Here is a 25,170-nt window from a genome sequence, read left to right on the forward strand (position 1 = left end):
TTGAATTTCACAAAACTGCGATTATCTCAGCTTTCACTCTCAGACGCTGAAACCATGCTGTACTCAATGGCTAATATCTACATAACTACTACCTCTACAAACTAACTCTTTTAGACAGAGAAAGCACACATTCTATTAGTACTTTTGTGAACTTTGTGTTCACAAACTCCAAGCAGAAAATAATCCTCGGCTCTTGTAAAATGAGCCAGAATCCTCAAAAGAAACCTCTGGCAGAACCTACCTACAGTAAAAAAAAAAAGGCTGGCAGTGAATGTGTTAACACAAGCCAAGTAATGTTAAACTTCTTTTTTTTAGGCTACATTTTCCCCTCCAGATAACATCCAATTCCGCAATCATCCTATGAGAAACATGATATGTGCACGCTTTACCACACCTGCCATATGCTAGGTTTCGACCTAGCCATGTTTGAGATGGTATTTGTTATCACTGTCAGTCAAGGTAAAAACTATTTCTCTGAAAAACCACCAGAGGTATATTGCAGTGTGTTTCATAACTTAGTGTAGGCTACTATAAAGTATTGAGTATAGGGGTGTCATGAGGAACGGGTTTGAATCACCCTGCAGGGCTCAGTGTTTACATCTATTTAAACAGTGCGTATCGTTGAGAGAGAATCACAGCTAAATAGCACTAAAACAAAGTCTGTGTAAAGACTGACATCTAGTGGTCTCAGCGTGTAGCAACGAGCTAGCGTTAGCATTGTTTATGTTGTTTCACAGGCATTTGAGATCGACAGATTTGATACGCACAGCGGCATAAGTATTTGAGATAGACAGATTCGTCACGGAGGGAGCGGAAAGGAAATCCATATATGGTCGCATCCGGTCAGTCAGAGCGGGTCGGAGCCAATGGCAGAGCTTGCAGGGAGTGGAAACTGATTTTCTTCCACAGTAGTGCTACAGTAGTGCTATTTATCCATCTAGATCGTTTTGTGTCATTTGCCTGCGTTTTGGAGATATCAACCGTTTTTCTGCGATTTCTGCCTTCTCTCCAATACAATGGAACTGGATGGCACTCAACTTGTGATGCACAAAACACCAAGAAAATGAATACTTTTGAAAAACTCAACAGCAATGTCTCTTTCCAGAAATCATGGCCCGGTTACTCAAGTCTCATGTAGGAACTAGCTAGCAGCTAGTGGGTGTAGTTTGGTCGAAAGAAAATAGTTCCTACATGAAACCGCTGACAACAAGGTCTGTAGGTGATCGTGAGGTACCGGGTCATGATTTCTGGAAAGAGACAGACATGGCTGTTGAGTTTGAGTTTGTGTGTGCTGTGAGCACCACAAGCCAAGTGCCATCCAGTTCCATTGTATTGGAGAGAAGCCAAATATCTCTACAGCCGATATCTCCAAACTCAGCACAAAACGATCTAGATGGATAAATAGCACTAGAGGTGAGAGGGAACATATGCATTTTGGATTTTACCGTGAGCTGTCCCTTAAACAAGCCAACTCAAAGACTCTGGGAATGGTGTTCTGTCTAGGAGGCAGAGTGAGGTCCATCTTCCTCTTCAGTGAAATCCAGTCATCCTTGATCCAGAGGTCAGTGTTGGCCAGCAGAGGTCAGTGTTGGCCATGTTGGGAGGTAGAGTGGTGGAGTGGGATTATGCCTTGGAGCTGAGCACTCAATCATACTCCAAAGCCTCCTCCAGATGTACAGCATTCTCCTGAAGAAGACAAATATGGTTAGTGATGAAGGTGAAATGAGGGGAAATGAGGATCAAGCGTCCACAGACAATGAATGTGCTCTGTCCTTATTTTGGGGATGTTGGCTTATGTCATCGCACATAAGGCAGGCCTACATACAGTACATGTCAATCAGTGGACTATCACAAGCTGCTACTTGAATTAGGGCTGCAACCAGGGCCGCTGCTGGCCATTTGGGTGCCCTAAGCGTAATTGTTTTGTGGTGCCCCCCCCCCCCCCCCCGCAAAACTTTCAATAACTGTCAAACGAAAGACTGCAAAATCATTAATTATGAACGATACTAGTGTATCTCACATTACATTACATGTGGCAAACAAACAATTGTTAGAATTACTGTACATGTCAGCAAACAAGCGATTGTTAAACTGTACATGCAAGCAGGGGCGGACTGGGATCATAATTCAGGCCAGGCATTAGATACCAAGCAGGCCAGGCCAATACGGTGTGTGCCGGTGTGTGCCGGCGTCCGAAGGGCGGCGGCAAATTTTTTGGGCTGTTTGAAGCCCAATTTGGGCCATTTGAAGCCAGATTTGGGCTGTTTGAAGCCAGATTTGGGCCGTTTGAAGCCCAATTTGGGCCGTTTGAAGCCAGATTTGGGCCAGTTGAAGCCAGATTTGGGCCGGTTGAAGCCAGATTTGGGCCGTTTGAAGCCCAATTTGGGCCGACTCCAATTTTACAATGAAATGCACCCACTTTAACCCTGAATAAAGTAATAAAACCACTAGTAAACCAGTAGGCAGCGCCTGGCCTGCTGTTCAGTGAGTGGCCTGACTGAGGGCACCAAAAAAAAAAAAAAAAAAAAAAAAATTGGTGCCCTCAGTCACATGATGCCCTACGCAGTCTGCGTACTCTGCGTAATGGGGTGGGCGGGCCTGGCTGCAACTAACGATTATTTTCATTATCAATTAATCCGTCAATTGTTTATCAACTAATCGATTAGTTGTTTGGTCTACAAAATGTCACAAAATGGTGAAAAATGTCTCACTTTTCCCTCAAAGCCTCTCAAACCCTTTCTTTTGTCCTGACCAACAGCCCACAACCCAAAGATAACACAACGCACGAGAAAGCCAGAAATGTATAGTTTACCCACCTTTTGTTTTACCACTACAGCACTGGTTTTACGGTGGAACAGAAGAACAACAACAACAACATCCAGGTGACTTGCAGGGTTCACTCCCTGTAGTTAGCTGTTATGTAGCTTAGCATGATATACACTGATGACATTTATGTTATAGAGAATATAGGTGATTCATTTGAATTAAATGGCCGCCTGTATGGAATAATGTCATATATGGATTACAAGCAGCAGCCAGGAATACCTATGTGACGGACAGCAAACGGCTGTGCCACACCGGCGGCACGGAGGTACGTTAGATCGCTCTTATCTCGTTCTCTCTCTGATATAATAAGCATAAGAGCCGCTGTGTGACGGAAAATAAGCTATTTACAAGACATAAATACAGGCATTTCACGCCCTGTTTTCCTCGTTTTCAGGTCGCAGTTCAAACTGATGATGGTTTCTGCTGATGCTAATCAAACCGAAGTTGTCAGGGTGACTTAAACATCATATTTAAAGCTGGAAATAAGGTCCAGGGTGTAAAAAAACGGAATTCTTCTTTAAGTGCGACTTGAGAGCAAGACGCAATTCCAAGTCTCCATCTCTGCAAATTGGACACTGTATTTGTATAATGCCGAAGTCCTGTAAACATTCTTTGGAAAATATATTTTTCCCTCACCCAGCCACCTTGGCTCTTGACCCAGGGGGCAAAGGTCTCCATGTAGCATTCTGCGTAGCGCTGCATACGTTGGGTCCCCATGGCCGTGACCATGCGGCGCGACACCTCCATGCTAACGGCCACACGGCGCAGTGTGGGGCTGGCTGTCTGGGGGGCTGGTGCCTCCTCCACACAGCTGCTGAAGGCATCCAGGAGCTTGGCGAATGATGGGTAGGAGAGACGGGACAGTGTGGAGCGCAGGAAAGGGTCTGACTGGATCTGATGACATGAGCAGGTAGCAGGAAAGGCAATGAGAGTCGATTTGACACTGGCAATGAAAGCAATATTTTACAACAAAGCCACAGAGCCCTGGCCTAAGGGGAAATGAGGGAGGGAAAAAAACACTAGATGGAACAGAGTATAGTTAAAGTTAAATACAATGCCTTATAGTTTTTTTCTAAATGCTTAAACACTAATATACCTTTTTTACATCAAAAGTCCCACTAGTACACATGTTTTTGTTACCCAGGAAAGTAGCAGGGGGTAGCAGCATCGCCTTTTAAACCTTTATATCGCAATCTCAACCCGCGTTTCTCCACGGCTGCAGGCTCTCTCTTCCCCCTCCCTTCTTCTCTCACACGGCTGCCCAGGTGAGTGTCAGGCCAGCCAAAACAAAATGGAAACTTCTGGGTAAAAATGTCAAACTAATGTAATTTAAAAACGTTGGAGGAGAAAAAGGTGTTTTAACAAATGAAGCAGCAAACATTGTATCAAAATACTTGTTTTGATGTTAAGATTACATAATAGTGAAACTGTGGCTGTGAAGCATTACTCAAAATTAAAATTAATTGGTAACATTACAACAAGGGTTTTATTTTGAAAGAGCTGAAGCGGATGACCTACTTATACATTCTGGCTGACTTGACGCAGTCTATGCGCCGCTCGTGCATGCAGCATGAGAGAGAGATGCTTTGTTCTTTCGGCATATTCCATCAACGTAAAGTAATTAACTGTTGGGAATCACTGAATCTCACTGACTCACGCTGGAAATGGGGCAGAAAAATAGGAGGAGGAGAAGCAGGGTCGGAAAATCACGTGTTGGACAACCGCCAAGATTGATATCACCATGGCGTGCAGAGCCGTTGTGTAAAAACTCACCTCACTTGCAGGGTCGCTCTATCGGCTAAATGGCCCGGCTTGGAAACTTTTAGACTGAAGAAAATGCCACTAGTTTGTGGATATTAGTGGGATTTTTGGCCAGTCTAAAAGGGGCTATAATGACACTTGAAGCAATATCGACTGAAACCATTAACACTTGTAGCCAATGCATTAACCAAGTACGTTCTTTGCATTACACTCTTTGATTTACACTCTTCCCAAACTTGTCTGGGATTTCTGGGTATTGAAGTCTTCAAAATTCAAACAGTTCCTCTCACTGCTGTTTGGAGCCACCACTGTCTGAATGATGCATAGTGAAGCTTTTAAACTGCTTGTGACAAACCTTCCTACCTTGGAGTTGATGGCATCTCCCTCCATGGAGAGCACCTGGATCAGTTGTCGCACCACCGCCTCATTGTCACAAGCTGCTAAGAGAAATAAGCCATGGCTTAAAGGAGAACTTCACCAAAAAACAATACTGATTTATTTTACACATGATCTCACACGTAAAAACTGTAAACAGTTTTGTATGTAATCCCCTGGGGGAAATTCTTGTGTTACAGCAGAAGCCAATGTCAGTACATCTCAGTAAAAACACAGAAAAGAGTGCAGTGTGTGAACGCGCAAATCCATGCGCCAAACAAATGTTAATATCTTAAAAACCATACATGACATCACTTATATGTTGACATTCTGAGTGAGAGCAGAAGGAGCTCAAGAGTTTGATGTATAATATATGCATGTAGTGTTAAAGTTGTGTGAATTGTTGCAGTTCTTGAAATGTACACCGCACAGCTGCGGCTAGAGTGAGCAGTGAGCACTCAAAGCTGGCTCCATAGGGACCCATTCCCGTTTCCCCCCGGAAACACGGTTTGTTTACCAAAATGCTGACGGCAGTCAACCGTTGTTTTTCTTTGGACGAGTTAACTCGTCCACGGCAGTGAACGTGTTAAGAATAAACAGAGCAGCGCTATTCAATCTTACCAGGATCACTTTGTCCATTTCAGGAGCTGCTTTCTGCTGAAAAGTTTGGCTTTGCGATTATTTGCACATCCAAGTCTTTGTAGGCTAGTAGCCTATGTTATTACCTCGCAGGCTCACAAGCACTTTGGACTTCCGTGGGCAACCAAACGATGATTCTCATCTCCTCCCGATAAGAAATGTGGGCTTCTCTGTTCGCATGCCAGAGATGACGGATTATAATTATTATATCGCCTCTTCTAGTGCTTTCTAGCACACATCAGTTGACCACAAACAGGCAACATGCATCGCAAACTGCGGTAAAAACCCTGATTGAGATGCATATTCCGAATACGCTGTATACATGATCAAAGAATCCTCCTAAAACCCGAATAATACTGGAATAACCCAGATGTCTTAATCGGAAAATGCTAAATTCGGAAAAAGGCCAAATTCGGAAAATGCAACTGGAATATGCTGTTTACATGACCCTTATCAAATTCAGAATATTGCCATTTTCCGAATAATAGTGGAATATTGTGTGCATGTAAACGTAGTCATTGATAGATGAATGCTCCTGTTTGTCTTCCATGTGCCGTGTCATCACAGTTTTCACAAGAATTGTGTATTGCCGCTTTACACAGCAACGGTAAGGGTGGCGTTATCACAGAATTCCACTCTGGAACCTGGTTTGTCTTTTTTGTGTTTTTAGGCTCCAATAACGCCGTTGTCAAGGAAACAGGAGGCCCACATGCAACTAAAGTTTGTCATTTTATGCAGCGAGTGTTTTCGTGTAAACTAGGCCTAACACTCATCTGTAAAGCCAGGACCAATACAATGTAGGTGTTTTGTTGTCATGCGTTTGTGTGCAGTCACCAGGGGCAGGCTGGGCTGGGGGGCTGGGCTGGCGTGCTGGGGACTTGATGCTGCTGGACCTCTGTGCGATCTGTCCCAGCCTCTCTGCTACCTCCTGATAGAACTCAGGTGGGTGGTCTAAAACGTGGACATGGACATCATAGGAAATAGTCATATGAAAAGTACAGAAATATACAGTATATAAATTGTTAAATAATATACTTGTGTCAATACTATGATAAGTACTATGATGATACTATCACGATTATTGTTTTCAAAATATATAACATGCATTTGTGACATTTCATAATGACTCGTATTATTTCCGAATGGCACTTTTCAAAAAATGTTCTCCTCTTTGGGGCTGGTCTTTTCCCCTTTTCCATTCATAGTAGGGCTGCACGATATTGGAAAAAACTGACATTGCGATATTCCCTGCCCCTGCGATATATATTGCGATATGAAAAAATACAGATTTTCACCAGATTACCAGAATAGCTCTATTTTAAAGAAAAGAATACTTCTAGAATGATTGGGATGATTTTGTAGAGTCCATCTGATTTTGGAGGGGAAATTAGGTATTTTAATGTTTCTCAACCACTGGGCTGTCGCCTATACTGTAGGCCTCAGAGCGTCATCTATCAGGGTGCATACACATTTTGACCAATGGATTTCCATGACTTAGGCTACATACATGAAAAAGTGAGTAAGTTATGACATTCTACTTTAAAATGTCACTAGCCTACACTTCACTTAGTGTAATGCAGCCTTTAAAACCAGGGAAAGACAACATGTATGCTGTATCACCATATTACCATATCCAACATCTAAGACCATATAGTCTCATATCACAATATTGATATACAATTGATATATTGCCCACCCCTAATATTGAGTGCCAGAATCTACCTCCCAATGATGCTATTTGCAGAAAAACATTAGATTTCATTGATTATAATCACTGCTTTCAACTTCTTTCGTTCTTCTAACGTTTCAATAAATCAACAATGAAACACCCCTGCCACTTTACACACTTGGTCTGACCTCCCGGAAACCCCCTCCAGAAACGACCAAGTGGTACACTCCGCATCTGCGGAGTTCCGGTTTTTGAGCGCAAGGCTGGCAGTACAGAGAGACGAGGATTCACATGCAGCCGACCGGTGACAAACTATTCATTCGTGAAAAGTAATAAATATACATTTACCGTAATTGCCCAGATATGCCTCTTCTCTTTTTATTTTCACTGACATGTTTTGTGTAAATAAGTCGCTATGTATGTATGATTAACTCTACCGTAACGTTACTGCTATCATGTGATGCAACATCAGAGACTTGAAGGGGAGAGACAGCCACAGTGATAACACGGACAACTTATCAGTAATCAGCCTTCGTGTCATAAGTTGCGGTCTTGCTTTTTGGTGTTTCAAGAGTAAATATCTCCACTCCACGGACATGTTGAGTTACAGCAGCCAGCCTGCTGTATGCGAGTGCGCTGCAAACTGTGGACAAGTCCGCCTCCGCAACCACATCGTTTACAGACGGGCTACTGTCTGTCAGCAACGCAACATAAGCAAAAGATAATTCAATTGAGCTCTCTGTGCATGTTTGTTGTGTTGAAGCTAAGCACTAAATGAGTGAGTACAGTAGCGGGGCGTCTCTCTCCTTTGAGAGAGCCTGCATTTCACTCAGTAGCCTCCCCTAAAGTGAGAGTTTATCAAGCAACATGACGAGTTAATTTGCTTTTGACATCGCACGTCCTGCGATGTGACTATCGCGCATGCGCACATCGCAATGTCGATGTGTAAACGATATATCGTGCAGCCCTAATTCATAGGTTTCTGTTCTGTCATGCCAGTAGAGCCGATTTGAACAAGCAAGACAGAGAGAGAGGGAGAGCGAGTGAGAGACAGAGAGAGAGGGAGGGAGAGACAAAGAGAGGGAGAGAGAGACAGAGAGAGGGAGAGAGAGACAGAGAGAGGGAGAGAGAGACAGAGAGGGACAGCGAGTGAGAGACAGAGAGAGGGAGAGAGAATGAGAGCAAGATAGAGAATGAGAGCAAGCACTATTGATCCTCATTGCAAAACACTGATCATGAGCTGAGAGCTGAGAGGCGTGGATACAAACTGGACCAAACAACAGTCCACCATCAACTTGAGTGTGACTCCCCCCAAAGTCTTGGATTTGAATCCTATACAGCCACGTCATCTCCCGGGTTCGGCAAGGGCCTAAGGAATTTCAATCCCCGTTTCTTAAAATACTACAGTTTTATTTTGGACAAACTAAGCGATTCAGCTATATTCAGAATCACAGGAGACCATAGAACATTTCACTCAGGAAGGAAGGAAGGAAGGAAGAAAGGAAGAAAGAAAGAAAGAAAGAAAGAAAGGTCGTAGTGTATGGTCTCCCACTTGAAGGCCAAATAATGTGTTCTCAGAGCACTTTTTATTTTAATGTCAAAGGAGCTGTCCATCAGCACCACACAGAAATCACAAACTAAAAGTGAGAGGCTGTCTGCTATAGGCTAATTAACAAATAAGTTATTTAAAATTAAATAGTGGGATCATTCAACAATGGAGAAACGCATTCTCAGAATTAAGGTCCTTACACATCGGGAGCGTTTTTTTCGTGCGATTAATTAATCGCACGTCAATAATATTTTCCGAACCTATACCAGTCAATGCAACCGTGCATACCAATGGCAAAGTTTCACTGAGCGTTATTGTGGTGTTTATTTTTTTGAACCACAGTCGATTTTTCAGAAATTCGCTTCTGACGTGTACACATCTGTGGCTGTGATTGACAGGTGGGTCAAAACTTGCATCGCAATTTCGTGCCGTATATTCGCATCACTCTTGATGTGTAAGGACCTTAAGAATAAGAATAAAAATGCATGAAGATTGTTTCATGAAGATCGTAACGTTTTGCAAATGATTTGGCGGCCCATATACGTTCGCGGCCCACAGATGGCAAATGACTACATGATTAACTGGTTCGGCTGATTCATTTGATAGGACATTTTACAAACTGTTGTTATTGGCTGAACTTGGAGCCGATATTTATGAAAGTTAAATTTAAGACAGTTTTATTCATAAATTATGAGCATAAGTGTTGGTTATAGTATGGCATTATTAATGCATTAGACTAGGGATGTCGACGGTTAACCGTTAACCGGTTAACCGCCGACAACGTCATTGGTCGGTTAAGCATGTCGGTCAAACGGTTAATTTGCATATTAAATTGGCATACAACGTGTTGCCAATATGGTGTTTTTTTCCTCCTTCGCTGTAAGCAATGTTAACAAGTAGTTACTGTAGCAGCAGGATATAGGAATTAAAAGCTCCTGCCAGAACAACATTCATTTAGAGAAAGGCTTTTCCAAATGTTTGAGAGAAAAGCAGTGTGCATTGTCACCACTGACTTCTCTCTATCTCTCTCACTGTCCGCTCCACACATGCACCACAGCCCCGCCCCCCTCTGCTTTGACCAGACAGGAGAAGTGCAATGCATTTCTCCCCTGACGCCCTGTGCAGACTACAGCCAGCCAGTCACTCTGCTGCTTCTGTGTTCCAGCCGCTGTCATGAAACGGGTTTTCAGTTTGGTCAGGACAGGAGCGCATGGCCTGAAACCCGACACCTTGCTCACCTCACAGCGTTCAGCGTGCACTGCGCACGTCCGTGTCTGGAGTCAAACCTGATGGAACGTGCACATTACTTTTTCTTCACTGGTTCATTCGGTTTCACTCTCTCTCCCTCCCTCTCTGCATGTTCATCATGCACACGCATGCATACGCTCGCACTCAATGATCAAACAGTAGTTTTTTACCATGTTACAAAAATGCAGACATGCGTCTAATTGACGATTGAAAAGTAACAATTAACGTTAGTCTTTACTGTCCAACACAGAGCAGTTCGGAGAAATTGTTTCACAACGAGAGACGGATTGTTTGTAGACTGCATTCATTGACACTTTCAAAGCCGGTGTGAAAGCAGCTACTGACAGCTGCATGCGGACTCGTCTTCATAATGACTGTTGTGGAGCCCTGCAAGAGCATAGCCCTCGTTGCGTGCGTGAAGACAGAGGGAGAAGGAGTGAGACCAAAAGCAGGTATTATATATTGCTAAAAGTAGAAGATACTGTAGTGATGCACGCTTTGTCAGTGCGCCCTGCAGCCTGGGCTGTCGTCCCCTCAAACAGTACTTCACGGGGCGGCTGCGTGTCAATTGACGTGTCCTTAATATCCAATGCGTGCAGCTCTAAGCAGTATAGCCTATCGAAGGAATGTTTTTGTTTAGATGGCTGGAGGATTCAACTTGTCTTTTCGTTTTGTTAATGTGTTTTCTTCTGCTTGTAGATGTAAAAATAAACGCTTTCTAATGAAAAAAAATCAAGCATTTGTTGTGGTAAGGGTTTAATGGGGCACAGACAGTCAAAATGCGCATTTTAATCTTCTCGGTTAACCGACAATTGTCGGCTAATGAGGGTCGGTTGTCGGTCAAAGAAAATTATGATTTTCGACATCCCTACATTAGACTGAAGGTAACTGCTGCTCTGCGATGAGCTATGAGAGTGCTGGCACTCAACTGGGAGAGGGGCAGCCAGCCATAAATGCGCAATCGACTTTAGATGTTCAGTTCAACAGTTATCCAGTTAAGCCAAAAAGGTTCATACTGTATTAAATGTTCATATGAAAAAAAGAAGACTGCAGGAAGTCAGCAGTCGAAACTGTCCGGTATGACAAACAAACCTACGTCTTTTCATATGAACGTTTAACCACTAGTTATCCAGTTTCTAATAAAATCAAAGATTATTCATTTCCGAGTCCGACGGTGTAAAAAAAAATCATCCGGTAGGGGAGGACGGCAATATCAGCCGATTAATCAGCTATTGGCATTTTCTCCAAACTAAATTTCTCCAAACTTCAAATTTCGCTCCAAACTATCGTTATATCAGCCTTTGAAAATGCAATCGGTCAACGTTTAATAGCTGAATCGCTTGGTTTGACGAAGTAAAACGCTTTTTGTGCCAAAGGCCACGATGGTGCACCTTCATCCATCCAGTCCATCCTCACCTCCTCAATCACCGTCTGGTATGCTGCTGCCACTCTCAAGGACATTAACTCATTCATGGCCAGTTTAGGACTGCCAATATTTAGCACAGGCCAAAGATTTTCATAATTGTTGGTCATCTTTCAAGACCCACAGTAAATTATCTATTAGCACCAAAGTGATTTGCAATACCTCAAAATGAAGATGTACGTCTCTGGGTTCACCAGGAAAAAAAAAGTGAGCTTTTAGCATGTTCTGTACTCTACTTATAGCCATTTATATACACCCTGTTTTCACCAAAAAGGTCTCTCTGAGAAGACAAACAGGAGAAAAGGCCATTTTTGTAAAAGACACAATCTCAGGCAGAACTCGCTCTCAATTCTTTTATTTTGAACTGTATTGACATCAGACATGTAAATATTATTCGTTATGACACAAATGACAAAAAAAAAATATATATATATATATATATATATATATACATGAAGTGCTTTTTTTACATTCAACAATACAGTTTACTCAGTGTGAGTGAGTGTGCAGACAGACACACAGGCAGACAGACAGACAGACAGACAGACAGACAAACAGACACACACACACACACACACACACACACACACACACACACAGAGAGAGAGAGAGTTCTGTCCACAGCTGCTGCTGGATCGCACCTCTTCCCAGGGAACACTACTGATCGCCCCGCAAATTAGCATAGGAGGGAAACACCAAACTGGTCTGAGATCAGCGTCTAGCCTCCTCTGCCTCTGCATCGTTTTCCTCCTCTCGTTCGGGCTGGGACGAATGCTGCGACACAGGAACGGGGTCGGCTTGGCTTTGGGACCAGGCGCTGGAACCGGATCGATCATGTTGGTTTGACTACCCGAACAACTCAATCCAGGTTCGCCCTGCAGCAGAGGCGACCAGCGCAGCGCGCCGAGGGGTGTTTCAATGGCGTTTCTCCTCTATGCAACAGGCAGCGTTTCTCCGTTTTCTCCTCCTCTTCCATTTCAAAACAACAGCTGCGGTATGTGTTTGATAACGTGTTGTCGGCTTGACTTTGAGGCTAGGGACCTGATAACATGTCACAGGCTGGGGAAGTCTTTGAACTACGCGCTGTACTAATAAAAACAAAAACACGTCAAACACGTCATTGGCCCTCTGGGCTATTCCTGATAACACGTCAAAGACGTCTTTGGCCATGAATGAGTTAACAGACTGCAGCGTATTATCCGCTGTGCTAAGAAGATAATCGGATGCAACCTGCCATCCCTCCAGGACATGCATGCAGCCAGGACACTGAAGAGGTCTCGGAAGATCATGGCCGACTCCTCCCACCCTGGCTAGAAACTCTTCAAAACACTCCTCCACGGCAAGAGACTTAGGTCTGCCAAGAACAGAACCACTCGCCACAAGAACAGCTCACCATCAAAGGCCGCAAATCCCTTCCACCAAGGACCTCACCAACACCCCCCACAAACCCCACTACCTCTTCCTGATCTCAGCTGAACCCCCCCCCCCCCTTAATGTAAACTTAATGTAAATTCATATTTAATATCCACGTAACACTCATGTACATATTGTGTATATATATATATATATATATATATATATATATATATATATATATATACACGTATGTATGTATGTATGGATATATTTGATTTGATTAATCGATTAATCGCATCTTTGTATCGCATGTTTAAAATGCTATTATTTTGCATTGCAAAGCATTTTTAATTAGATATTAATAATTCTTACCAGTGTGTCGTGATTGGGAATCAAATGAATGCAAATAAATGTACTTTGTGATCTTGAATTTTAGATTTATTTTCAATTCAATAGAAGTGCAATGTAGACAGGAGGTCACAAAATGTCTACAAAATGCATCTTGAATAGAAAATAAATGCACAATAATTGTAAACACTCCAGAACGCTCCAGAACCGATACTTCCGGCGGGGGGGGGGGGAGACGTTCCGAACCGTGGGGGCTGATCCGTACGGGTCACGGATTATCCGTGACCCGTGCCAGCCCTAGTGTTTATTAGACAATTATTTTTTCATCATTGTAAAGCCACAGCACAGTGAAGAGGATATTAATGTGATATGTGTAGTTCTTCATATCTACTAGCCACTTCATTTTGCTCTCAGAGTGCATCAGATTAATGCATTTTACTTTAAAATGTACAAAATGTCTTTGTCCAGGGTTACAAACCCCCCAGTCAGACTACTATTTTCATCCTGCTGGTGCTACCCCTGTTTGGAAAGCCTAGAATCGCCTATGAAATTACTCATATGTAACTTGCATACTGTGGCAATAAAATTGATTCTGATTCTGATTTTGTAAGGATTTGACAAAACGTCAATGGAAAAATGTATGGGGAATTCACTTCCTTAGGCCCCATGGGCAATCTGACGATGGAGAGACTTTGGCAGTATATAATGCAACAGCTTACTGGGAGAGGTCTGTGCGGGCTCTGGCTCTTTCTTGAAGGACAGAGTGGATGGCCTCTGAGGACGAGGCTCAGGATCTTTCTCCTTCTCAAACCGCTTCCTGAAGAATTTGGAGAGCTGCTTCTTAAACTTCTTCTTCTTCTTCTGCTGCTTCTTCTCAACGTCCTCTTCTTCTGATGTAGATGAGGGAGACTTGACATCATCCTGTGGGAGCAGGCTTTTTCATTTCACATGTTCAAAACACCATTGACAACTATTAAGTTACTTAATGTTAAATATAACAAAGTAAATATGACGTACAACTGCCCCTCCCCCATATATACATATATAACCCTAACCCACATGGAGGGTGGATCGTGCCTAAATCAAATACAATACACACATTGAAATACTATGCACACATTGAAATACAATACACAACACATATTGGAAAAATCAATACATATATTGAAAATACAATACACATCTGAAGAATACAATACATGTGTAACAATAAATACAATACCAAAATGCTTAAATACAATACACATATTGAAAATACAATACACATCTTGAAAATACAACAACTGTATTGTATTTTCGATATGTGTATTGTATTTTCGATATGTGTATTGTATTTCAATATGTGTATTGCCTTTTCAATATGTGTATTGTATTGCAATGTATGTATTGTATTGAATTTTGGCATGAATAATCCTGACTGGCATTGAAAAACATGGCATTCTTTCGCTATGGCAACCGCAAATCTCAGGCGAAGCGTATTTAGTTGTGTGTAGTGTATTTAGTTGTGTGTATTGTATTTAGTTGTGTGTATTGTATTTAGTTGTGTGTATTGTATTTCAGTGTGCATTTTTATGACGAGTAGTACTTCTTGATTCTGATTGGCTTGACGTATCACTCCGGACCGGAAGCCCCGCTCAGCTGGCGGCTATGGAGCCATGGAGCAAATTCCTCCTCCCAGTACCCCTCCTCCACCAGCCACTCATCCTGGGCCCTCAATATGCCCCAGTATGTGTTAGCCTCAGCTAGCACATATCCTTTCATTCCAACAGCTAGCGTTTACTGTGGATTCACAAAGGGACTGTCACGAGCAGCGAGAGCAGCCGGCTGCCATTCATTCTCAATGCATGCTGGCGTTATAGGGCGTCGGGCGCCTTGGCAGCAGCAAGCAGCGCGATGCTAGCTAGCGATCTGAGCTAGCTAGCTAGATATTTTCCAGTGGTTTTGATGTTAACGTTACCTTGCACAGCACCACGGACTCTTGATTCCATGGAAGTTGATCCATGTGAGGGTAACGTTACAGACATTGGGGGCACAGGATGAGCTGCTGGAGGAGGGGTACTGGGGGGAGGAATTAGATCCATGGCATTAGCTGCCTCCCGCAGCAGATCGGCCCACGTCTTCATCGACATTTTGCCAGCAAGGTAGCCAAGGTAGCCAACTTAAGCTTAATGTATACTCTTTAGAAAGTGTCTCTCGACACATGGTCGCAGACTAAAAAGAAGTGTCTCTCAGGGTGGTGCACTCTGAGCCAGCTGAGTGGAGCGAGAACGGAGTGATTACGTCACAACTCAAAAAAACGGGAAACATTCCTGACTGACATTGAAAATACAATACACATCTGAAGAATACAATACATGTGTAACAATAAATACAATACCGAAATGCTTAAATACAATACACATATTGAAAATACAATACACATCTCGAAAATACAACAACTGTATTGTATTTCTATGTGTATTGTATTTCGATATGTGTATTGTATTTCAATGTGTGTATTGTATTTCAATGTGTGTATTGTATTTGATTATGGCACGAATCACCCATGCCAAAATTCAATACAATACACACATTGAAATACAATACACATATTGAAAAGGCAATACACATATCGAAATACAATACACATATCGAAAATACAATACAGTTGTTGTATTTTCGAGATGTGTATTGTATTTTCAATAGGTGTATTGTATTTAAGCATTTTGGTATTGTATTTATTGTTACACATGTATTGTATTCTTCAGATGTGTATTGCATTTTCAATATATGTATTGTATTTTCAATATATGTATTGTATTTCCAATATGTGTATTGTATTTCAATGTGTGCTGCATAGTATTTCAATGTGTGTATTGTATTTGATTTAGGCACGATCCACCCTCCATACACATATACATATATATATATATATATATATATATATATATATATATATATATGTATTTATTAGGGCTGTGAAAGTTAAAGGCCCAATCCGTCAATACTCACTATTACTGACGCTGGTGGCCGTTAGTGTATCTGCAGGCAGCGTGTGAACGAGCTGACGCGCGGGCACCATACTCGCACGCGCACAAGCAGTTGCCTGGCAACAGCAGAGCTGTTCGTTGCTTTGTAACGTTAACTCATAAAAGTCACTTGAAAACGGCAACCTGGATAATTTATCGGTCAGATCAGCCTCGAGATGCCCAGGAAGGATTCTGGATGAATTAGGGGACGTTATTGTGGCATGTTTGGTCGTGTTTTGGCTTGCGTTGGCTCAAGCACAAGCCAGGAAATAGCCTGCTCCCCCTGTATGTACGGTACCGTGTAATGCCTGGAGTTGACCAAACTGAACAATCAAACAATGTTTCATAAGCATAACAGTAACGTTAGGCATATTTACGACTGTTAAATTCATTATCCACACAAGACGGTAACGTTATTAGTGGGGCTGGTGGTAATTTCTATAAATGTAAATTAATATTAGTTAGCCGCGATTAGCATCAAGCTAACGTTACTAGTATGTGCAGTCCCACTGCAGCCAACTGCAGTCAGAGCCTGCTGGCTGCGGGAAGTGGATACTCATGTTAGCACAAGCCAGGAAATAGCCTGCTCCCCCTGTATGTACGGTACCGTGTAATGCCTGGAGTTGACCAAACTGAACAGTCAAACAATGTACCGTAAGCATAACAGACAGTAGGCTAACGTTAGGCATATTTCCGACTGTTAGATTCATTATCAACACAAGACAGTAACGTTATTAGTGGGGCTGGTGGTAATTTCTATAAATATAGCTAAATCTATTAGTTAGCCGCGTATAGCATCAAGCTAACGTTATGGTTCTAATAGGCAGACTCACAACCGCAGCTAACTACAGTCAAACAATAATGTTCCATGACCATAAGCATAACGGTAGTAACGTTAGGGTTGCATTACTGATGATGATCATCATCATCATCCTCGGCCCCAACTATGACCACTACCCAACCGCCCTGTTAAAGCTAGGGCTCACTGACCTGGCTTCCCGACGTGAGCAGATCTGTCTGTCATTTGCCCAAAACCTCCAAACCTCCAAACCTCCCAATTCGCCAACTGGCTACCCCCAACACGTCTGCAGATCTCTGGCCGTATAACCCGGAACTGTCATAAACTGAACAATCCCCTCACAAAAACACGCCGCCATCAGAACTCTCCCATACCATATCTGACTAGACTCCTGAACCAACATATTATCCCATAACATGTCTTGTTGATTTAGTTTGCTCTTGTCTATGCCTGAAGTCCCATTTTAGTTATGTGCTGTTTTGAATTTTAACTTGTGTCGATGTCTGCTTTTTAACCTGTAAATTGGTAATTAATTCAGCCTACGGACTGCTATATGCCAATAAAGTACTACTACTACCTTCTACTTCACACAAGACGGTAATGTTAGCAGAGTTTCTGACCAGGTGGTCAGATACTTGTACTATGGAGTGACAGTAAAAATCTTGAATCTTGAAAATCCATTAGCAAGCAGCTAACGTTATCTGGTCAAAACCACATTACAGTAGCTACAAGCAGCAAGTTCCCTTCATGAACCGAAAACACAGTCCTGACTCTAGTTTCCCCCCGATGTCGGTCACATTGCTGCTGTCTGGCCAGACGGGCTTCATTAGATAAATATTTATTTATTTAGTCTGGACTTTTTCTGGAGTCTGTGTTGTTGTTTCCTTTAGCTAGCAGCTAGCGATGAACGTAACGTTAAAAGCTACTTCAGCCATTTCCTGTTAGCATCTAGGACAAGAGACAAGCTCGTGAACGCGCGAGACGTCAAGCGATAATAACGCGATAATAACGCGTTAACGCAAATTCCTTTTAACGCCACAATTTTTTGGGACGCGCGATTAACGCATGCACGTTCTGTGATGTTGGAGCCTTGGTCCGACCCATAGTTTGGGAAATCAGGAAGCAGTAACGTTGATAGCAAGCAGAAACAAACCTCCGTGAGCAGAAAAGGAGGAAGAAAATGGGTATAATGGCAAGTTCATCTTAAGCCACATTACAGAAACTCCCTATCTTATGTCTTAAGTTAGGATAGGACTAGTTTAAGATAGGATTTTTTCTGATTTCGTATTACAGAAGCAAATCCTAACTAACTTTAGGAATCCTATCTTATCTTGCTAAATCCTATCTTATGTCTTGTTAGGAAATCCTAAATACTCATCCAGCATCGGTTATCAACTTTTCTGTCTGTTACCCTAGCAACCACTAGCAACAGACACCTCCTCCTTTCTCAACTCACGGGGGAAGTAGGAGCGCTAGTAGCCTGCTATTAGCTAGTAGGCTAACGACGTGTGTTGTTGTTGTCGAACATTTTTGAGATTGTGGGGCAATGGACCAAAAACGAAGGCAGATGAGTTGGAGGTCTTAGTGACCGCCGTAGAAAAGGTTAAAGACGTGCTTTTCGGAAAGTTTTCAGCCACCCTCACGCGGGAGGTGAAAGAGAGGGAATGGGCTAAAATAGCAGAAACCGTCTCTGCCGCATCTGGCAGAGACTCGCTATGATCCTCCCCCCTTGGAAACTATGTACCGAGGAGCCAAATAAATTACTGATGGCTGTTGCTACCTCAGTTAAATTACGTGACATAGCAGGCTGAGATATTTTGGATATGTCGGCCACTTCAGTTTCAAAGAGAGGAAATCTCTGCACAACCGTGTACGTCAGGTGCGTCGGAAAAGGCAGGATCAAATGAAAAAAAGATGGACTCCCGCACACTGACTCCCACTTCAAGGCTTTTAATAATGCTGCAACGTTTCGGTCACAAGACCTTCATCTGGCATATGGTGTTCTTCAGTTTGAAAATCTCCCTCGCAAAAAACCGAAGTGCATTTGTAAGTTGTACTACAACCGGCAGAGCCCCGTGTCGCCTAGTCGGTCTCTCCAACACAGGTCTCAGCTCCTCGGCTAGCTGCAGTATCATGTCCCGGGGCAGTCTGTATCGATTAACGAGCGTTCTGTCATCAAAACGCAAAACGTCATTCGGGTCCCGCATGAGCCTTATGGCAAATAAATTGCACCTGTTGACATTTTGTTGGTTTTGCAAATGTAATAACAGCGCAGCCATAACGTAGGTAGGTAGGCTATAAATTATAACGAGATGCAAGATGGCTGTTGAAAATAGCGTAAATTAGTTAGGACAGCATAGCTGGCATCTTAAAGTTAGGAGAGCTTTTCTAAGATTTTGGGGAGTTGGGACGCTTCTGTAATACACTTTTCCCATTTTAAATTAGGATGAGAATATTGACTTAGGAACTGTTGTTCTGTAATGGCCGTTTTCCTAAATCAAGTCCTAACTCTAATTACCATGGTTACCAATCATTTAGGATAGGATTTGGAATTTAGGAAGTTTCTGTAATGTCGCCCCTGGACTGCAGCGATTGCACCAACGGCAGCAGAAACCGTAAGTTCGCTGCTTTTATAGCGTATATATATATATATATATATATATATATATATATATATATATATATATGAGGTTTTTCCAGTGAGGCATAGGAGGATGGTCCTCCTCTATTAGATTGGGGATTTTATATAAAAAATATATATATTTAACACGTTCACTGCCAATGACGAGTTGACTCTTCAAAAAAAATCCAACGGTTGACTGCCAATGACGAGTCAACTCGTCAAACAAAAAAAAAAACAAAAAAAAAAAATTGACGGTGGGACGTTGATCTAACCCTTTTACATCTCCTATGAAAATATTGGAGCCACCGAACGTGTACAACCCATTCCACCGACCCACTAAGTGGCGACAGTGCTCTCCAGACTAGAAAAAGCCGAGCCAAAACTGCAGGGGAACGCGCGATGAAACCATTCTCATACTGTAAAATGGATTGGCGAAAACGCTTTCGTTTTCGCGCTGGTTGCTGGCGGTGGGGGATTGCAAATTTGCATAATAGATTATGGGTGCAACACACTTTGAAACACGCAGCATAAATAAGACCAGAATCGCAAAAGCTTCATCAAAGCTCTCAACCGAAACCCCAAGAAACGAGCGAGCCCATCCAGACTTGCCCAGCGGCCGCCAGCAGACAGGAGCAGCAGCAGCAGCAGCAGAAACTCGCTTGTGACACGCCCGCTGCAGCCAAGAAGAACACACACGGAGGGAGGAGTTTGAAGGAGAGGGGGGTTTCCTGCTGTTATGGAGGAAATTACTGTTCAAAACTATTGTTTAGATGTCTGACGTCTTACTGATGCCAAAAATGAATGGTTAAAGTGACTTCTATCGAATTTCACAAAAAGCTATTTATCTCAGCTTAAATTTTCAGACGCTGAAACCATGCTGTATTCAAGTGCTAATGCCTACATAACTACTACCTCTACAAACTAACTCTTTTAGACAGAGAAAGCACACATTCTATTAGTTCTTTTGAGATATTTTGTGTTCACAAAATCTTAGCAGAAAAGAATCCTCGGGTCTTGAAAGATGAGCCAGAATCCTCAAAAAAACCCTTTGGCAGAAGCTACCTACAGTAAAAAAAAAAAACGGCTGGCAGTGAATGTGTTAAAAATATATATATATATATTTTTTTTTATATTTTTCATTTTTCATTTTTCATATTTTTTTTAATAATAAAATATCAATCAAATGTGTTTTTTCTTATGTGCAGACGCTCATTTTTTCATTCATTATAGCTCCCCATGCAGACGAGTCACTCTCTGACCCTGGTCCCGGCATGGAGGAGGAGATTGAAAAAACATTCGCCCTGTGGGCGTTTATTTATTTGGTAATTTATCTAATGAAAAATATGATTGGTTGAAAAACACTTGCAATTCACGGAGAACCGTGAGAGTGATGTGTTTTCCAACCAATCAGATTGAGCTGGAAGTGCTTACTTCCAGCTCAATCTGATTGGTTGGAAAACACATCACGCCCTTTGAAACCAGGTGAAATCTAATTGGTTGTTCCACTGCCTGATCTGTGGTCTCTCACGCTGAATCAAGTACTAGGAAGTGAAATCCACTGCCTGACCTGACAGGAAGGATTTACGACTTTTACTGAGACAGTTAGCAGCATATCATATTTCCCTCTTATTTTTATTTACTTTTTTATCAATCAGTAAGTGTTCACAAGCCAGACAGTCGTTGATATTGGATTACCACCAAAACGAGTTTCGAGTTGCGGGGAGAATTGAGCTGCGCGATACGGACTTTTTGCAATGTCAGAAAACTGGAATATTTGCAACGTCTCGACTGCAGCGTTTCCCCTACAGACAGCACGGATATTCAAGTAAGTCAATTGATTTCAAGTTATCCGAACCTTCTATTAAATTCGGCGTGGAAATGGTTCACCGAGCAGCGCTATTTTTGTCGTATTGAAGTTTCATCCTGTAATTTCTTATACTAAAACCCGCGAACCTTAAATTCACACATTTTTTTACTGAATTTGGCCTGTAAATCGATAGCTGACAGCGGGCTCAATTTTAAAGCTTGAGTGGTGATCTTTATATCATATGAAAGTAGAAGAAATAAGGAATCGATTGGGATGAAGCATGTCAACCTAGGATGTCGGGAAGGGGGGGTAAATAACGCTCCAAAGTTGATAACTAAACGAGTAGTGCAGCACTGTGCACAGGAAGACACACTCTCGTTCCAGATGCAATTAAGTGTAATTTAACGCTATTTGACAACAGTTTCGGCCATAGACTTTGTCAAGTATCATACAAACAGTGCAAGACAGCCATTATAAAGACAGGTTAGCTGATTGAATGGACAACGCCTGTCTTGTGAAAGCACACCTGAGTGTGAGACATCATAGGATGAGTCATGCAATAATAGGCTACATTTTCGGTACTGGCGCAGATTAATCAAAACATTGATGTCACAGGTAGGCTGTATACCATAATATATCATGAATCTATGTGAATAAATAGATTTATATAAATAGTAATCACAGCCTAATGCATAGAGATAAATCCTGAAACCTTCTCGCAACAGTTCTAGCCTAAACCAGTGGTTTTCAAAGTGGGGTCCCCAGCAAAAAGGGGGGATAATCTATTTTCACTATAATTCCATGCCATCCATAAGTAACACAATCTAAGATAGTGTAGAAGTGAGTAACTAGGCTAATTATAACCATAACAGCACAAATAATTGACAAAAATCTCGAAATAAATATACAGTATTTACTCTGAGAAATGAAATAATGAGAAAAGGAACAATTATTGATGGTTAAAACTGAATAATGACATCACAACAGTCTAATCCTAATGCTAATTTAAAATGAGATTTGGGCGTTTTGGGGAAAAAACTGCTTGTGGGTGAGAGTATCAGCAGCAGAGCAGATGTCATATTTTCCCTGGGACCGCCTCAGGTGCCAGGTGCTGTTCCGTCCTGTAGTCCTCTCACTGGGTGCTAATGCAATGCTCCTCACTGGGTGGAAAGCTAAGAGGCTTGACAGCATGGGAAACATGGCAAATACACACACACACATGCGCGCGCGCGCGCGCACGCACACGTGAAAAAAACCCACTGATAGCCACCACTGATATATATATAATTATAACGCTATAAAAGGGGATGTTCGCATGTTCCTTTGAAACGGTCTTACCTCAAGTTGGTCTTTGATGTGTGACAGGCCGGAGCTAATGCCGTTTGGCTGGCTGTCTTTGTTATTGTCTTTGTGATCTTGGCCTGTAGGGCGGCGCCTGACGCTGGGGCGAGGCAGCCGCTTCATTAACTCTTTGAAGCCACTCTTCTTCTCATCTGCTGAACTGACATCTTCATCCTGAGAATCGCAGCCCTCCTTGTCTTTAGGCCATAGCTTGACACTGGCATGTGAAAGCCTTGGCACGTGGTGAGGAATGGAGAGATTAAATGTATGAGTGATGAGAAGGATAATCCAGACAAGAGATGAATGAAGGCATGGGTGGTATTTTTTTAAATATTGTGATACTGTCTCACCAAAATATTGCAATATTTAACTAGTGGTCAGGAAGCAGGGCAGTTTTAAATTTCTTTATTTTATTTTACCAGCTGCGACAGTGATGGCTGGTATCGTTTTCACCTTGTGAGTGGGTGTGTGCGCATTTTAGTGTGCATGTGTGTTAGGGATGATGAAATTACTTTCTTTCCTGAGCGACAACCGACGATCATTAACCGATTAAAATCTACTATTTATAGCCTAATGCATTCCCTGGCTGGCGAAGTTGTCGCAACTCTTATTCACATTTCCCCGTGCGGTGTGGAGCATGTCTTTCAGCGGATAACAGTCTGTCACCAGGCAGCACGGTGCACTGACTACGTAGGCTATATGCTCTTGTGTCTGCCTGTCTGCCTGCACAAGGACAAGCGCAGCGAGACCCTGCCGGTCCAAGCGATTAGGCAGGTGAGCTGTCTCCCCTTGTCTGAAATAAACAAGTAGATTGTCGTGACAAAACAAATAACATTAACGTTACTCACCAACAACGTGTGTGTGTTGAATTTAACTAGCTGGCAGAAAGCCGACTGAATTACTGGCTGATATAACGTTAGATTTGCGTGGGCTTTTGAACCTAATGTAATGAGAGAGCGTTTAGGAGAAATGGCTAGAGAAACGCAGCTGCTGTATCTATATGGAGCGACTCCAACTTTCACTTTGGAAACAGGCGAGTTAAATTCACGGTTGAAGACTTGTACTCACTTTGGGTTGAAAACAGGAAAGAACGTGAAGTTTCTTCTTTGTCTTAAAAAGTTTTCACAACAACACAGACGACACGGCGGCATTAAACAAGCGCCCCCTGTTCAGAGAAGCAGTGGGGGGGAGGAGGGGGAGGGGAAGCTTCCCTGAAGTGAACTGGGTGCGCTTGTTTAATGCCGCCGGCGCGTCCCCCGTGCATCACGGTAAGTGGACTTGGCCTCTTTTATTATTAAAATGGCACAATTTTAATTCGAACAGATAATGAATTACGATGATCCGATGTAGAAGGCTCAGAGGTCGATGGGGGGTCGGCCCATCACGATGGTCGATGCCATCGTCCATCGTGCCAACCCTAGTATGAATGAACAATGAATGTTCATGGTTTAATAGCGCTAATTAACTCATTGAGTGCCAGCCACTTTTGGAGAACGGACGCTCCCAGTGCCAGAGTTTCAGAGCGTTTTCAGTGATTTCTCGAGGCCCACAGAATATTGTGTGATATTACTATGTAAACACCGAACAGGCACAAAGAACGATGAGACTCTCTTCTATCATCTGCAAAAAAAAGTTTATTGATACCATTTTCCGTTCTTTAGTTATGAGCCGGAGAAGATAGGCTGTTTTGAGCAAAAAGACACGTTTCAAATTAGAAGCTGAGATATTCTGCCTTTTGTGAAATGTAGCATTTCAATCACATTCACTGAGTCTGAAGCTAATATTTTCTAATGTAGTGACGTGGTGTAGTTGTGTGGTGCCTTGCTTGCCCCACCCCCCTCCCCCCCCCTCAGCTGCAAACTCCTCCCCACACTAACACACAGCCTCACGCACCCAGTCTATTTTCGGAGCGCTCCGTTTTTGTGCGCCGGCTCCCAGCGCGACACGGAAATGCCAAACCGGACTGCAGGGAAAGGTTTGGCCCTTCGGCGTCAGGTGCTGGCTTTCTGGCGGCTAATCGTGTGGAGAAACTATACAGCAGAGACAGAGAGGCTCAGTTGTGGGAGCGGATTGACTGCTGTTCGTAGCCAACCTCAGCTGCAGCCAGAGCAATCTATATGGCTCTGACTGCAGCATGAGCGGTTTCTCTTTGATCACTGGGATTTTTCCTGCTGTTTTCCGGACCTTTCTCTAATCTGGAGAGCACTGTCGCCACCTAATGAGTCCGTAAAATAGGTTATACACCTTCAATAGCTACAATATTTGTACAGGAGATGCAGGAGGCTTTGATCCACGTCCCACCGTCAAAAAACGCATTTGACGTCGATCGACGTCCTTGGCACTCTACGTCACTATTTACTTTGACGTCGATCGACGTCCTTGGCACTCAATGAGTTAA

The 25,170-nt window shown here is 42.7% G+C and overlaps 1 protein-coding gene across 1 annotated transcript in view; it reads right to left on the reverse strand.

Annotated features, from left to right (window-relative positions):
* Positions 1-1,589: 1,589 nt before the first annotated feature.
* The window catches only part of bcl2l12 (BCL2 like 12), a gene marked incomplete at its 5' end in the record, with an annotated part of 28,380 nt that continues 4,799 nt past the window's right edge, over positions 1,590-25,170 (reverse strand). Inside the window, 6 exons of the mRNA XM_083649313.1 lie at positions 1,590-1,686; positions 3,463-3,720; positions 4,951-5,024; positions 6,436-6,552; positions 13,914-14,115; positions 22,770-23,004. Coding sequence (XP_083505439.1) covers positions 1,645-1,686; positions 3,463-3,720; positions 4,951-5,024; positions 6,436-6,552; positions 13,914-14,115; positions 22,770-23,004 — 928 coding nt within the window. The 3' untranslated portion in view covers positions 1,590-1,644. The remainder of the gene's footprint in view (positions 1,687-3,462; positions 3,721-4,950; positions 5,025-6,435; positions 6,553-13,913; positions 14,116-22,769; positions 23,005-25,170) is intronic.

This window comes from Poromitra crassiceps (genome assembly GCF_964638095.1).
Source record: "Poromitra crassiceps genome assembly, chromosome: 13".
Taxonomy (NCBI): Eukaryota; Metazoa; Chordata; class Actinopteri; order Beryciformes; family Melamphaidae; genus Poromitra; species Poromitra crassiceps.